General features: G+C 42.6%; 1 protein-coding gene across 3 annotated transcripts; it reads right to left on the reverse strand.

The window, feature by feature from the left end:
* Nucleotides 1-57: 57 nt before the first annotated feature.
* CABYR (calcium binding tyrosine phosphorylation regulated) lies at nucleotides 58-15,496 on the reverse strand. 3 transcript variants are annotated; one of them, XM_055559791.1, is made up of 6 exons: nucleotides 15,316-15,496; nucleotides 14,229-14,401; nucleotides 14,076-14,129; nucleotides 4,654-5,001; nucleotides 1,229-1,836; nucleotides 58-146 (listed from the first exon to the last, which is right to left on the reverse strand). In XM_055559791.1, exons 2-5 carry the CDS (start codon nucleotides 14,374-14,376, stop codon nucleotides 1,238-1,240), a joined length of 1,149 nt encoding a protein of 382 aa, XP_055415766.1. In that variant the 5' UTR covers nucleotides 14,377-14,401; nucleotides 15,316-15,496; the 3' UTR covers nucleotides 58-146; nucleotides 1,229-1,237. The 3 variants fall into 3 exon arrangements, with proteins under 3 accessions (XP_055415766.1, XP_055415763.1, XP_055415764.1); XM_055559788.1 differs by lacking the exon at nucleotides 58-146 and having other exon boundaries at nucleotides 1,699-1,836; nucleotides 3,830-5,001; XM_055559789.1 differs by lacking the exons at nucleotides 58-146; nucleotides 15,316-15,496 and having other exon boundaries at nucleotides 1,699-1,836; nucleotides 3,830-5,001; nucleotides 14,229-14,531.
* Nucleotides 15,497-15,561: the final 65 nt, after the last annotated feature.

The raw sequence follows: 15,561 nt of genomic DNA on the forward strand, positions 1-15,561 counted from the left end.
GACCTGGTTGTGTTGGTTCTATACCCCCTAAGTTACAAAATAAGCAAGATGACAAGGTTTTATGCTTGCATGAAGTTTATTGATATAGTACGCTTGGTGGCAGACTCCACCTTGAACGTCGACTCAAACAATGTCCTTTTCGGCATCTGTTAGGAATAATGTAAACAGTAAATTGTTTACTCATACAACTGAACATGTAAAACGAGTGGATGATCAGGCAAGTCCTGTGCTCCTGCTCTGCTAAGCTCATGTTACCTGTGCATGTGCACTAAAATATCCTGGCATCTCATGCTCAAGACAGCCATTTGGACAGTTCCACTGAAGTCTACAAAGGGTGTGAGTAAGTAAATGTCCTAAGGTATTTGGAAAACAGTGCCTCCTTAAATAGTCATTATGCCACTTGAACTTGCCTCTAATTGACATTGAGCTTCTGGGGTTCAGCTGCTGTCTCGTTTCCCACTGAACTCTTAATCCCATCTTTTCATTTGGGAGGCAGGTCCCCTCTTCCCACCTGACTTCACCTTAAGGGTCTCTTGTCTGTTCTTTCCTGCCTTTGGACTCTGGGGGCTCCTTGCGTGGCCAGCTTCTCCTAGGCACATGCCCGTTTACATTGGGACCTGAACACCCCATCTAATAGACGAGGGCCTGCATCCATACCTCTGTGCTCACATCGGGGAGGAGAGACTGACACTGTATGTGGTAATAAGTACTGGTTGAAGAAAAATGTACTGATTTGTGAGGATAAAACTATTTACAGTTAACGCTGCTTTTTTAGCACTCTAATGTCTCCACCCTCTTTGTTCTGCTCTGAATACTCACTGTACGAGGGAGCCCGCTTAGCACATGGACCGAGCGCTCCTAAGTGTGTTCCCTCTAGAACTGCTCAACTTGCTCCTCCCCGCCCTTTAAACCTGCCAACTAGATTATAATGCCCACATAAGACTGTCTTTTTGTGACTCCATCCCTTTGGCATCTTCTGTAGGGCTAGACAAAGGACTAGGCATTCAAAGGTAAACGAGTTGGCTGACTGGTGCATGTTTGACACCACAGCCTTGGTGAGCGTCCCTGGTGCTGTGTGCCTGCCATGCACCGAGTAGTAACTGGGCGTCAGGGAGGCATGCATTCAGCTGTCTTAAAATAAATACCTTTGTCTACAGGTCAACAAATCAAATTGCTGAGAACACACACAAATGTGTTAAGGCCCAGGTACACGAGGAGGAGAATTTACCTGCCAGTTTTAAGTTTCTGCTCTGCGAACATGGGCAGTAGTCACGGTTATTTCTCCAGCAATACCGTAACTTCCAAAGGGAGAACGTTTATCACCAGATCCTGAACCTTTTTTGGCTACATCTTCTACCGGGAAAGCAACAGAAAGAAAAACTGGGCTTTTTGGTCTGGGCACATCTTGTCCACTTGTAGGAGGACTAGCATTCTGGGGGGTGGGGACGTGTTTCTGGAATTTCTGATCTGCAGGAATAGCAATGGGCACTTGCACTGCGGCATATCTCTTCACGGCCTCTGACTGGGAAACAACAGCATGTCCAGGAACAGGCTTCCAATCCTGTGCTTCCTGAACATTTGAGCCCACTAAAATAAAAGGCGGGGCACTGGTCGTCTTGCTGTCGTCCATCATCACATAAGTTGGAGAAGTAACTTTCGGTGGATGCTGCAGAAACTGTGGATCCTTAGGATTAGAAAGATAGAGGGTCGCCTGGGGGAAAGGCCCAGGTGCAGGTGGCGGTGATGGGCGGCTTTGTTGATTCATATCAGTTAGACAATAAAGGGTCCACATGTTAGAATATGGTGGTGGTTGTCCTGCTTCGCTTGCTGCTATCGCTACAAAAAAAAAAAAAAAAATTTGCAGGCGTTAAAGATTTGGTCTCTGTATCAGGCGCTATGCACAGAAATGTCTTAAATTTTTATTTTTTTTTTTTACGTATAAACAAACAGCTGTAGTAATATGTGCCATAAAGCATGCTATAGAGAGGGCTAAATAAATTGGTAATGTGAAAGAAGAGAGATTCTCTACAGTTGGAAAGGCGGGGACACTAGGGTTGTGGCTGAGGAGCAGTCTCATTCTAAGCTGCTGTTTCCAGGAACTTGAGACCTGGCTTCTCCAGGGTCCTCAGGAAATGAAGAGTCAGCACTTCCAGCTCCACCAAAAGAATCAACTGAAGAGCGTGTGAAGCCACTGGAAAAAGCGTTACTGCATCTGCAGCGTGATTCTTCTCTTTACAGAAGAAATCAGCACTCAGCACGAGGTGGCATCTTTTGATCACATAATCAGTTATCTCGGGCCCTTGGCAGGCACCGTTGTCGCCCGCGAGTTGGTCACCACACACACAACATCACATAGTCTAGAGCACTGCTTGGGCTTAGGCGGGACTTGAAATTATAGGTCCTAGGTGGCAGTAGAAGGCTGCGTGTTCGCACAGTGGCTCTTTAAGGAAAGGAAAAAAAAAGGTCTTGGGGTGTCATCCATCCACTTCCACCAAGGACGCTGTCGTGCCAGGTGAGAGCTGCCTACTTGAGGCCAGTGCTGCTGTGGAGAGCTGAGTCCCAGGAGATGGGACGGAAGAGCAACGTATAGCCTGTGCAGCTTTTTTTTTCTTCAGAAAAGACGATGACACTATGCACACGATTAAGCCACATTTTCAGGCTCCTGAAACTGACCCCTCGGGAAGCTAATTAAAGATAAGCGAAGTCGTCAGGTGTCTGAAATACCTTTAGTGCTCGGGAAGCAATTAAGCCACTTGAGAACAGTAACTTGGGGTGAAGTGCTGCCTAGGCCACAAGTGTAGTGCCAGCCCCCACAGGCTACGCTCCAGTGCCGCCCCCTGCCTTTCCAGCTGTGCAGAGTCCCCGTCACACTGCCAGACAATTTCATCTCTAAACACCTGCTGTGGTAACACCTCTTTATCATTCTGACTCTGGTAAGAGTCATGATTGAGAGAGCTTCTGCAAAAGGAATGGGGGGGCTGTTGGTTCCTGCATGTCCCACCTACCTCAAGGGAGAAGGGTCGCGGCACTCATCTGGATGAAGTAGGAGGGCGGGTGGACTGAAGGCCATTAAGTAGACCGAGAGGGGAGGTCAGATGGTGCGTCTGTGTCACAGGAGAGCGGTAGTGATAGTTCAGCAGCCAAGCAAGCAGGTTGATTTAGGCTCCTGTTGGGGTAATGATGGAAGCCAACCAGCCTTGACACGTCCATCCTTCCTGCCGCTACCACCCTGCTCCCCTGGGGGACAGAACTTCACCTTGACCTTTCCCCTCTACATCCAGCTATGAAGCTGCTCCCTCCGCTGCGAGAAGCCCCCAGGCAAGACGGCAGTGCTCAACCGGCCCCCCAGACCAGCTTGCAGAGCTCTCCCTCAGCGCGAAAGCAGTCAAACACACCACCATTTCTTCCATGTTTTCAACGCCACCACCTAGATAAATGCGTTGTTGTCGTTCGCTTTTACGTTCACGAGTGAGAAATTTCAAACCAACACTCCGTGATTACAGTTTTGCAGTAGCTGTATCCAGATCACATGAACACATTTGTGCCTGACAACAGGCTCGAACACCTTTCGCGACACGGTATGTCCAAACAACAGACGAGCACTCGATGACCAAATTTTGAGGCCAAGCGGTGGTGATGTCACTTTAAAGTCACTCATCTCATGAGAGTAAAATCTCAAATACAACAAAGCCTTTATTTAAATAGGCTTGGCATTTTCAGGACTATTGAAAGGCTTCTGACCAGCCTGCAGGGAGCCCACCTAGACGGTCACCTGAGATAGAGATGTCACCAGACGTGTAGCTTTTAGTTTTGTAAGTAATTTTCTTACCTGGCTCCATCAAACCTCGTTGGAAGGTGCTGCGTCCCGTTCTGGTTCCATTTCTGGTTCATAAAGACCTTCTGGAACAGGAGGTTGGGGGCCACTAGATGATCTTACGGACCCTGAGCGCGTGGGTTTGACCTCCGTCTCCTGGGACACAGGGTTTTCCCCGGACTCCTGCCCAGCACTGCCAGGGGCCAGCGCAAAGATCTCCACTTCAAGGTGCATAGATTTCTCAGAGCTCACTGCTTTGGTAGAGCCGTCTGCCTCCACATGGACTGAGGAGTCATACTTTGTACTCTCCAACTGCACAAATTTTGCAGAACCCACAGATTTTTCAGACCCACGTGAGGCTGTCTTGCCTACTACAAGTATGGGACTGTGTGGTGGTGACTGCTCCTTGCCTTTAAGACGAGCAACGTGATCAGAGAAGGGGATAACTATTTGTTCTGGTAACTGCTCAACATAAGTAACTCCTTCGATTACAGGCTCATCATTATAGATAGAGGCTATGTGCATGGTGGATGTCACCTCAATGTCAGCCTGCAAAGGGACCTCAGGAGCATGGTCACAAGCAGGAGGTTCTTGTTCAGCCTGCAAGGGGAATGAGGAAGCCGTTGGTGATTCAGCCTTACTGCCCACACGCACATGGACAGATTTTTCGCTCACAACCTGCTCTGCTACCAGCTTGCCAGAACACACACTAGGAGGGGCCACCGCATTCTCTTCAGCAGCCTTCGAGCTCAGCATCTCCTCGGAAATACCAGGCATACTTGTTGCCACATCCACCATTAAAATTTCAGATTGATCAGAATGAACAGATGGAACATTACCTAACATCTGAGCAGCAAACTGGGCGGGGTCCGCAGGGACATAGGCAAACTCGGAAGTGACGGCTGCTGGCAACGGTGACGGCGGTGGGGTGGCGTTCTTAGGGCTGGTCGGTTTGGATGGGCCCCGGAGTGCTTCGCTTGCATCCTCAGGCTCTGGGGACAGGTCGGCCTGGACTGATGGGAACTGCGTGGTTTTGCTGCTGAACAGCGGCGCTGCTATGTTATCCTCCTCTGTGTCCGTCGATTTCTCCATCCGTTTAGGCTCTAGGGAAACGGTAGATGTTCTTTCTGGCTCTCTCACACATTCTGCTTTCTTCTCTTGGGCCGTTCCTTCCAACCATTTCTCCACTAAAAATGAAGGTCAAATGAGTTAGTAAGTACATAGTCCTCAAAAAAGGAATTTTAAAGGAAGCATAGGTTGAGCACACCAAAGTCGTCATGTACACAACCTTGAAAGTTCTGTTTCACTCTCCAACATCTGTAACTTAAGTGTGGGCAGTGAAACTCCCCTGTCCTTCTCTACTGAAGAGAGACCTCAGTTCGTTACCTTAGAAATAAAGGACTACTTAAAGTAGCACAGTGACAAAAGCTAATAATCAGATACCACCTTCAGCTGGATCATAACTCTGCCTAAAAATCAGCTGAAAACACCCCTGAAAAAATCTCCTGATCCAAACTTCCACAGAAAACTGGGGAAAGGAAAAAACACTTCATAACTTAAATGAAACACATGCTGTCATATTAAAAGGCATTCTCTAAGAAAACTGGTATATCAAGTTCAATTTACTAAACTGTAAAACTGGGCTACCATAGCATATTTTTACATTAGGAAATGTCATGTATTCTTATCTAAACATGCTAACACCTGCTGGGGAGGTGGGCTGATGCGGCCGAAGCACTGACCCAGACAAGAGCAGCAGAAAGAGCTCTGGAAGAGGGCCTCAGCAAGTCCTTGGAGGGGAAGAAAATAACCATGGCTCACAAGCTCAAGTCAACTGATGACATACAGAAACTCCCAGAGCTGGAAAACTGCTGTGAAGTCATTTTCTGGACTCAACATTGTGCTTGTCACTCACGTTTGTCTAACCACCTGAGTCAGGACTCAAACGTTTTCACATCTGCCTACTTTACTCAGGATTACCTCTTTGGGGAAGCATTTCCCTAATGTCATGAAATCAGCAAGAAAAGTTAAATTTGCCTCAGGAGAATATATTTGCTTCAAGTCAAAACTTTGGAAACGAGTCTTCATGGTAAAGAAATCGGTGCTTGGGGTTTAAGTCCTGGCCCTGAGAGTGTTCTCCCTCAGCCCCTTCTGCCACACTCTTGCTCTTCCCCCAGGGGGTGGCCTGCGGTTTCTCATCGATGATGCCAGGCAGGGACTCGCCTGGTGGTCCTTTCTCACTGTTCCTGTGGGTCATCCATAGCAGCTGATCTCTGCTTTCTATCTGTGGTCAGTCTTCAGCCAGTGGTAGGAAGGAGCCCTCTATTTGGTGTTTACATAGGACTTCTACCTTGCTTCCATCTTTCACAAAGGGCCTATGAGTGTGAACTTCCTGTGTCTGGAATCCCAGACTCCTCCAGCCAGACACCCAAGTCCACCCTTAGGGCAACGGCAAGGTCAGGATGCCCACTGCCACCATGAAACCCAAGCCCGCTCCTCTCTAGACTCACCTACCCACTCTACGCCAGCAACACTCTTTTCCCTCATGGGGACTTTCAATCCCAAAGCTGGCAGTTGTTTATTTACCATGAGCATTCTCAAGAACACAACCAGCTTTGGGTTTGGATCACTGAAGTTCATATATGGGACCCATCTGAGATGTCACTTATAGGAATTCAGCAACTGTGGGAAGGCCATGTGCCCTTTTAAAACAGGCTTATCATTCCTGAAAAATCTAAGACTAATCCTTACGCTTCTTACTTTTGCCTTTGGAAGCCCCCTATTAATCACCATTCCGGAAAGGTAAGTGTTAGCAGCTCACAGTCGTGTCTGACTCTTTGTGACCTTATGGACTGTAGCCCACTGGGCTCCTCTGTCCATGGAGTTCTCCAGGCAAGAATATTGGAGTAGGAAAGGTAAGGCATTATATAATTATGAATCATGACAACTCATCAGAGAATTTATGACATTGCTACCTTCCCTACAACTTTTCATAGTAAAAAGGTATTGAGAAAGTCTGGATCTCAGTCCTAACTGAATAGATTTAATGGCCAAGCCAATGGTTCTGAGCTTCAGCCTCCTAGTCTGTAAGATCTTGAGTCTTTGTAGAGATTAAATAGAATCATTCACCTAAAAGTTACTCTATAAACGATGAATCATGTATAAATGGGGAAAGAATAAATCAACACCTATTTAAAAAGTTTTGAAATGTAATATCAAATTAAAAATTATAAACCTGTCTTTAAATCCGCTTTGATTAAAATTAGTTGGCTATTTCTTAATCTGGTGATAAGATGCAGGATGTTTTTCCCCATTATACTATATGTCTATATATATATACACACACACACGTCATATTTCATCACACTGAGATCAAATGCCTTAAGCTATAATAATGGTTTTGAAATGTAAAGCACTAGATTAACCACTAGGTTTAGTTTAGAATACATAAGAGAATGTTAACAAATATATACATATGAGTTATCATACATATATAACTTAAATTTATATTGAGTTTCTGTTTATCTATTACTACAAAAGGTAAAACATTCTAATGTTTTAAAGGTCTGTTTAACAGTTCCAAAGATTGCTGACTTGTAACCTTAGCTTTTGTCTGCCTGAGAATGTATTCTTTCATTTTTAAAGGATGTATTCACTGCATATATATATTCATTCTATGTTGGCAGCTTTTTGCTTTCAGCACTTTAGAGATGTCATTTCATTGTCTTTTGGCTTCTGTAGTTTCTGTTAAGAAATCAGCTATTTGTCCGATTATTCTCCTGAAAGTAATATGCCTTTTTACCCTTCCTGTTCTCATGATTTTGTCTCTTTCAGCAATTTGACCATGATGTACTGAGGTGTGGTTTTCTTTGTACTTATGCTGCCGTGTGTTCAAACTTTTTGAATCTGTAAGTTGATGTCTATCAGTCAGCCTTAGATAATTCTCGCCCACTTTTTCATCTACTCTCTTTTCTCCTCCTTTGACTGTAATTACACATTTTTCCCTCCTTTTGATCATGTCCCACACATGTCTTACACTCTGTCCTCTTGTTTTTCTTCTTGCTTCAATTTGGGTATTTTCTACTACCCTGTTTTTTAGTTTCCAATTTTGTCTTCTGCTAGTAAAGCTGTTTAATAAGAATAACTGTTGTTGTTTTTAGAGCCTTACTCTGTTGAAGTTCTCCAGCTTTTCATCCATGTTTTCTATCTTTTAATTATCTTGTTCTAATAATGGCAAATATGATCCTCCTCTTATATTTTGTCAAAGTAGGTATATTACACTTTGTTCTTACTCCTAGCACATTGTCCTTACTCCCAGGCTGTGATGAATTGCCAGTTTCCAGAAGTCTCTTCATTTTGGCTGAGTCCAAACTCCAAAGCCTCCCCTCAACACTGTACCACTTGTGAAAATCCTACTTAGCTTTCAGTCTTCCAGCAGCTCTTCTCTGCTAAGCCTTCTCAAACCTTAGAGTCCACACATGAGCACCTTAGGAGTTGGCAAAATAACCAAAGAAAGTATCTTTGCAGACTTTTGGGAAACACTTCTCCACAAATGCCTCCTCTCTGGTGCTGTCATCTAGATCCCAGCCCCGTCAGGAGCCCCAAACTCTGCTGCTGTTTTCTCTTCCTGGAGTGACTTCCAGTCTCTGCTTAGTCTCTTTTCCTGCACATGAATTTGAAAAATGCTACCATGGTGAATATGGGGCTCAAGTTTTGTGAACTCTTGTGGTTGAGCTCTGGCTCTGACCCACACATTGTGCTTTTCTGCTGCCCCTTAGTTACCTAGGTAGAAGCATAACGGATACTACCTGGGTGCTGCTCTCTGACTCCACTGTATTTACTACTCATGCTTCTACTTTGTGGAAAGTGTGGCCTGTGTGCTTATTTCACTGAAGGACTAAGTATTCTTCATAATTTGGTTGTCTGTAGCAATTAAGGACCAGTTGACAGTATTTTAGTCCCAGCTTGGACATTTTGCACTTAGCTCTCTGCAGGGTTGAGTCACTTCACTTTTCCCATCTGGATTACTTGCTAGTCAGGACTCTGAGACATCTAAACACATCTGGACACACGAAAAGCCAGACAGACCATAGGAAACAAATATTCTCCCAGGCCTACCTGAGAAAGACTCTCCAGTATTTCAATCCAGTGCATCAAATGCAGTTAGTTTATTCAGCCAATATTTACTGAAGGTCTAGTCACGACAGTTATAGTGTAGGATTTGAATGTAGCATGTGACGTGCTAAATGCAGCGCCATGCTACCAGTGAGCTACCCAGTGAGCTGCCGAGGAGCATGCATTCTCTAGGCAGCACAAGAATGCAGAGAACAAGCCACCTGCTTGGGTCTCAGGGAATTCTGATCAGAAATTCTACCTACCTACCTTATTGCCAGTTTCAGCCTCAGCTAGCACTTCTCAGGCACCACAATCCCACTGTCAAGGACTTTATATTTCCCTCCCCTATGCAGCAAGAAATGGCCTTTGAGCCTGTCTTTTCTCCTGCCTCCTCTATGGTTTATCTAAAGTAAAAACTTGATTCTGGTAACATTAGGTCTTAAAACACCTTTGAAAATTCCAAGAAAATCTCTCAACAAAAACAGGCTCCTATACAACTCCAAAGTGTTAGCCTTTTAATTATGAACTGAGTAATGGATTCTTTGCTGCAGACTCTATTTGCCTTTTCCCTAAAGCAAATTAATGCTTCAATGGGTAGAGATCAACAGAGCAAATAGGAAAAAATAGAGGTAATCTAAACGCGGGGTATACTAATTTATTATCTTTTAGAAATATACCTACAACACTGAAGAGTTGGGATTGACAGGGAGCTATCAAAGTGGCCAGCAGAGTCAGATGCTTAGCTTATGAGGCCCAGGATGGTCTTCCTTCTTATACTGACCTCTCCTTGTGTTCCTGACCTCATCTGGTTTGCTGTCCTGGCTTGCATGGTTTTCCTTATCTGCTTCTCAGCCCAGTATTCTCCTCTCTTAATCCTGACCCTGTATTTCTGTCCCTAGTCTTGACAATCTGACCCCAATTCTCAACTATACCCTTTTTCCTAGTGATTTATTTGCCATCTTTAGTATAGCTGCTGTTAAGTCGCTTCAGTCGTGTCTGACTCTGTGCGACCCCATAGACAGCAGCCCACCAGGCTCCCCCGTCCCTGGGATTCTCCAGGCAAGAACACTGGAGTGGGTTGCCATTTCCTTCTCCAATGCATGAAAGTGAAAAGTGAAAGTGAAGTCGCTCAGTCATGTCTGACTCGTAGCGACCCCATGGACTGCAGCCTACCAGGCTCCTCTGTCCATGGGATTTTCCAGGCAAGAGTACTAGAGTAGGGTGCCATTGCCTTCTCCGTTCTTTAGTATAGACTACTACCAAAATACTTAATCTTACCACAGCATTAAAGCATGAAGGACCTAAGCCCCACTCCCAACAACATCACCAGATAATCATTCCAGTTTTTTAACTTAATGAAATTCTTATCTTGGTACAAATTACCACCCTGCCTAGGCAAACACATAATTTCAAGAAATGAAAGACTCCTTCTGACACATTACTCACCCCTGTTTAGGAAATCAGTATAGCTTTACTTGAAAATATTGCCCAGAAATGTAGAGTGAACACCCGAGCCTCATAAAATTTGGTATGGATAGTCCTGAAATAGAGATTCCTTTTTTGTTTAATAAAGGTGGATAAGCTACAAGTATGTGTAATGAATTCTATAAGGCATAAAGATAGAATTGGGCTTAAGAAGCTGGAGACATTATTATATCTAATATGACTACATAAGACAATATTTAATGGTACACATAACTACTGTGATGCTACATAAAAACTGAAATTGGGCTCAGTGATCAGCAGCAGTTCATGACTCTAATTACTACTCTATGGCCACACCAAGAACGTCCGACCAGAATCAGTTAGAATAGTTAGTTAACAGGCTAACTCGGCTGGGGACCTTGGTGGCCTAGGCCTTCTTGATTCTTCCAAAGTAGTGGCTATTTCCTGCCTCTGTTGGAAGTCAAGACAGGAATAACATCGGAAACTAGACTCAATTAGGCTTAGGAGGATGGAAGGTGCCACTCTGATGGAGAGACCACAGCCCTCTTCATGGAGTGGTGGCAAGGTCAGAATTAGTACAATCTGGGCTGTAGGCTCCATACAAGAAGCTAACAGGAGGAAGAAGTGAAAAGTGGGAGATAATGTGGGAAAAGAGAACTGAGATTTTGCTCCGAGTTCAAAAATTAAAGTTTTTTTCTAGAGGAATGTTACTGGTATGTTACTCTGGCTATTGTGGAAAGAGAGTCATACTACTAGGAAAATCTTCATGCTACTAAGAAGATCTAAGTTTAGATCCCAACTCTACCAAATAGTATTTTAGAAACTTACAAGTTACCAACTCACTCCCAAGCATCAGATTTCTCTTAAGTAAAACTGTAAGATGTCACCTATTTTATACAGTTGTCTTAATTGACAAAACATACTTTTTTGCCTAGGACAAAACAGGTAGTCAATAAATTCTATTCTCCTTTCTTTTCCTAGATATACTAAGTGGTAGAACTTGACACAACTGTTTTGCCTTAAAATAGTGCCTGAGTTTCTAAAGTCCCCTCAATGACTCATGCAGATAAGTGAAGAAATTCTCCTGAGAAGACTGACAAACAAACGCTTTCACTGATTCATACATAGTGAGACCTATTTAATCAAACGGCAGAGAAGTCAAGAGAATCCAAAAGAGGGTTTTACATGAGCAGCTTTGGGAATGAGCACACGTGGGTGAAATATTTGCCAGAGTGGAGGCTGGATAGAGGTAAGCTCTGGAAAATGGGAGAAAAGATGAGAAATGACAGAAGTGAGAAACGTTTGCTCCCATATCTGGTTCTTTTCTCTCTATCACCTGACTCTTCGTGAAATTCTGAAGGCAGTGGGGCGATAGGTAAACGGTACTGGTCCTGTGACAAGGCCTACCAACGGTGGGGTCCTTCTAGGAAAAATCCCAGATTGAAGTGTTGGAATCAAATGGTCTGTGCAGGACATACTTATCGCCATACTTCCCATGTGTACAGGTAGCTTGGTAGTAATGCTGCTAGGCAGCAAACTATCCAGTTTGGAAATGACTTTGGGGGATACATCTGGTATCTGGGAGATGAGTGGACACCAGTGCATTAGGGATGGCAATTTAGCTCTTCCCCACATCATTAAGTCTTAATAACTGGTGTTGTCTTTTTTTAAATAGAGGTATAGTTGATTTACAATGTGGTGTTAATTTCTGCTGTACAGCAAAGTGACTGAGTTACATTTTTATATTTTTATATATTTTTTATATTTTCCATTGTGGCTTATCACAGAATACTGAATATACTTCTCTGTGCTATACAGTAGGGCCTTGTTATTTATCCATTCTATATATAATAATGAAGAAGTCCATTAAGCCATTTGGGATGACAATAAAAGGCAGACATCGATACTGGACTGTAACATTGAACTCATTATATTTTCTGGTCATACCTTCGTGTTACCTTCCCCCCGCTCTCTGGTAAACTAGAATAAGCAACGTTTGTTTCTACTCTGCTGTCTAAAGAGCAATCTGTCTCTACAGCCAAACTGTGAGCTTGCTTCCAGGATTATCTGTACATGCTCTGTCAATTTCCTTGATATCTATAGTTTCTAGAAGACAAAGAGCAGTGTCTCTTACCCCTTAACCTCCATCAGAAGTACAGCTGCTCCATTAGTTCAGTCTGTTTATTTTGAACCTGAGATTCAAAGATGTTAATCCCTGCTGGACCAAAATCCATCCCTTTAGTCCATATCCTAAATTGAATGGTGGATAAACTCTTCAGTAAACAAGTTAGTTTCAAAGGCTACCACTTAGTTACCTGCCACCATGAAGATTCACTGACTTTATCACCATTCTCAAACATAGCCAGCCTGCACAGCCAGTCCTCTCAAACAGCTCTTGGTATAAACTAGTAGAAAGGCCATAATAACTTTGCCTGCTGTCCCTCCTCCAGAAGGTCTTCCTAACCCGGGGATCAAACCTGTGTCTCTTACATCTCCTGCACTGGCAGGCAGGTTCTTGACCACTGGTGCCACCTGGAAGCCCCAAGGTTATAAGCAAATCCCAGACCTATTTCCCATGGTAAGCTGAGAATGCCATCAGGACCCTGCAGGGAAGCAGCCAGACTAGACAGGAAATGAAATACATAAAAACGTTCCTATTTTGAGATTCCTAATCTTGTTTTCTGTTTTGGGTGTCTCTTTCACTGTAGGTCCAAGCCCTCAGGATTTTTACATTCTCCTAGGTTTTATCCCTAATTTCTCCCTATCTTGGCTAAGTTATCTATTAATATCAGTAGCAGAGAATAAACATGGGTGTAACTCACTGTTCCTACCTTTTTTCTCTATGGTCATTCCAAAATGTTGGTCAGCCAATGGAGCATTATTTAGTTATTTCTCACATTCACTGTAAGTCACCATTTTCTCCACAGAATTCTTCCAAAAGCTTTTTCTTACAGTTCTTTTAGACATGTGCCTGTTCTTGGGATTTAACTAATATAGACTCTTTTGCTCATTGATCTTTCCAAATGTTCATCATGTAAACTTTGCCTTTTACATTTTTCCCCTTCTGACTTCCTCACTGTTCATCCATCCTCAGTTCCATTGTTATGTTCACATTAGACATTTACACACATATACATAAAACAACTTTTTCCTCTAAGCAGATACATACAGCCTCACATCGCAAAGACAGGCCAGAGACCACGTAATATGGAAAATTTATCTGAATTGTCTATGAAAAGTATGTTTAATGACACCTAATTGCTGCCCTGTCCTCCAAGCTGGACTGCAGTTTAAAGCATCATGGGGAGGGAAAAAAAACAAGTGTGACTAACCTTTTCTATTAAAATAATCTTCCAAGAAGAGAGTACACAACATTCCTAAGTAATGTGTCTCATTATAATTTGAGTCTTTACCACTACAAAATTCAGTTCAAAGATGGCATATTGGAAAGGGTTTATACACCCTTCCTTCTAGATCTCATGGTACCAACAAAAGTTGAGGGTTTCCTGCAAAGTGTCAGATTTCTTAAAAAAAAAAAACTGATTCAGTAATAAAAATAAAGCATCAGTGTGATTAAACATCAGTGTAATTATTTAAACAGACAGTATTTGTATCATTCTTAAGTTTGAGCATATGTTAGGCATGATACAGTAATTCATGACTAGGTTTTTATGAAACTATTAATACTTATGGTACTTACCTTTAATCTGATGAAATTGTTTAACCAGATCTTTTATATCCAGACAAGGATGTCCTGAAGAAATAAGAACAGGAAATGAGATACATAAAATTCCCAATTTAAAATACTTTCTTGTTCAAAGCAACAAATGCATAATCTAAAGCAGTAACAAACCTTCTCTAAAGAGAATAAGTTCTCTGAAATAAACTGCTGCGAACTGGGTGATGTTTGGTGGACTGGTTTTGAGTATGGCTCTGCTAACTCCCTCAAGCAGAGTCTTGAGGCCATAAGGTACGACAAGTCTGGGCTTTGAAGAAATCATGCTGGCGGGATGTCGGTAATCTCAACTACAATGAAGAAAAACAGTCTTATAAATAGTATGGAAGTTTACTATTGAAAATGTTGTGAGTTAACTGTAGTTTCTAAGAATAAATTAAAATTATTAGTTTTAGTGCAGATCTCTAGGTGTTTTTCAAGAAAAACTGACTGTTTAATGGTAGTTTGAAAAATAAAAAAAGAACCATACTACCAACAACATATCATGTGCAGATGAGCAATCGAGTACTGTTAAAGAAATCCATGGGAAAAGCCCTGCCAGCAACTCCAGGATGATACTAAAAACAAAGAACAAAAACCAGACAAAAACCTATTTTTACAAAATTCAGTAAGTATTTTGTGCAGTAGAATTTCAAGAAAGATAAATTAAGCTCATTTATCTATGCCTAAGAAACATCCTTCCAAACCACATGGGAACTGGCTTTTCTGTACATTCATCAAATAGAGTTATTACAAAGTAAATTTCTACAATATTTTCCCCTCACTTTCCTAAGTATATCCCCATACACGCTGATCATCCTTAAGTGTATATATTTTAGCTTTGTTTTTAAAATTAGAGTAGTTACTTGTGGTATTATACCACCCACCACCATCCATTCCTCTTTTCTCCTATCTTCCCTTAACCTCTACCCTAGTTTTCCTCTCTCCCTTCTCTTGGCTTTCTGGATTTTTAAGTGGTACCAAGGGCCTTGCATAGCCTTTACTGTGTAACTCTAAGCTGCAGAGGTTGCTACCCTGAACTGTGTCAGTGTGTGTGTGTGTGTGTGTGTGTGTGTTTTGCTTCATTCTAAAAACTTTTAAGAAGGCTTATGAATACTCAAAGAACAATAAAATATTTAAGGAACTCAGTTCAGTAGTTAAGAGGAAAATTATGGTAGGAAAAATAGGATTAAGCCACAGGTAAAGTTAGTATCCCAATACAAACCTTAGGTCCTACACTAGAGCTGGATTGTCAGATCAGCCTTCTGAATTACCTAGAAGCCATCACATCATAAAGAGTTAAATGATCAGGTTTCCTGAGATTAAAAAACAAATCAGATGCTTGGGAGAATCACAGCTATTCTGGGCAATGAGTCCCAGGAGAAATTTCTCCTATGGGTCCTCATAAAGAGAACAGTGTAATCATGTACCAGGTCCTCAACAATATCTCTATAGTAAATAGAATAATGAG

The sequence above is a fragment of the Bubalus kerabau genome, chromosome 21 (assembly GCF_029407905.1).
Source record: "Bubalus kerabau isolate K-KA32 ecotype Philippines breed swamp buffalo chromosome 21, PCC_UOA_SB_1v2, whole genome shotgun sequence".
Taxonomy (NCBI): domain Eukaryota; kingdom Metazoa; phylum Chordata; class Mammalia; order Artiodactyla; family Bovidae; genus Bubalus; species Bubalus kerabau.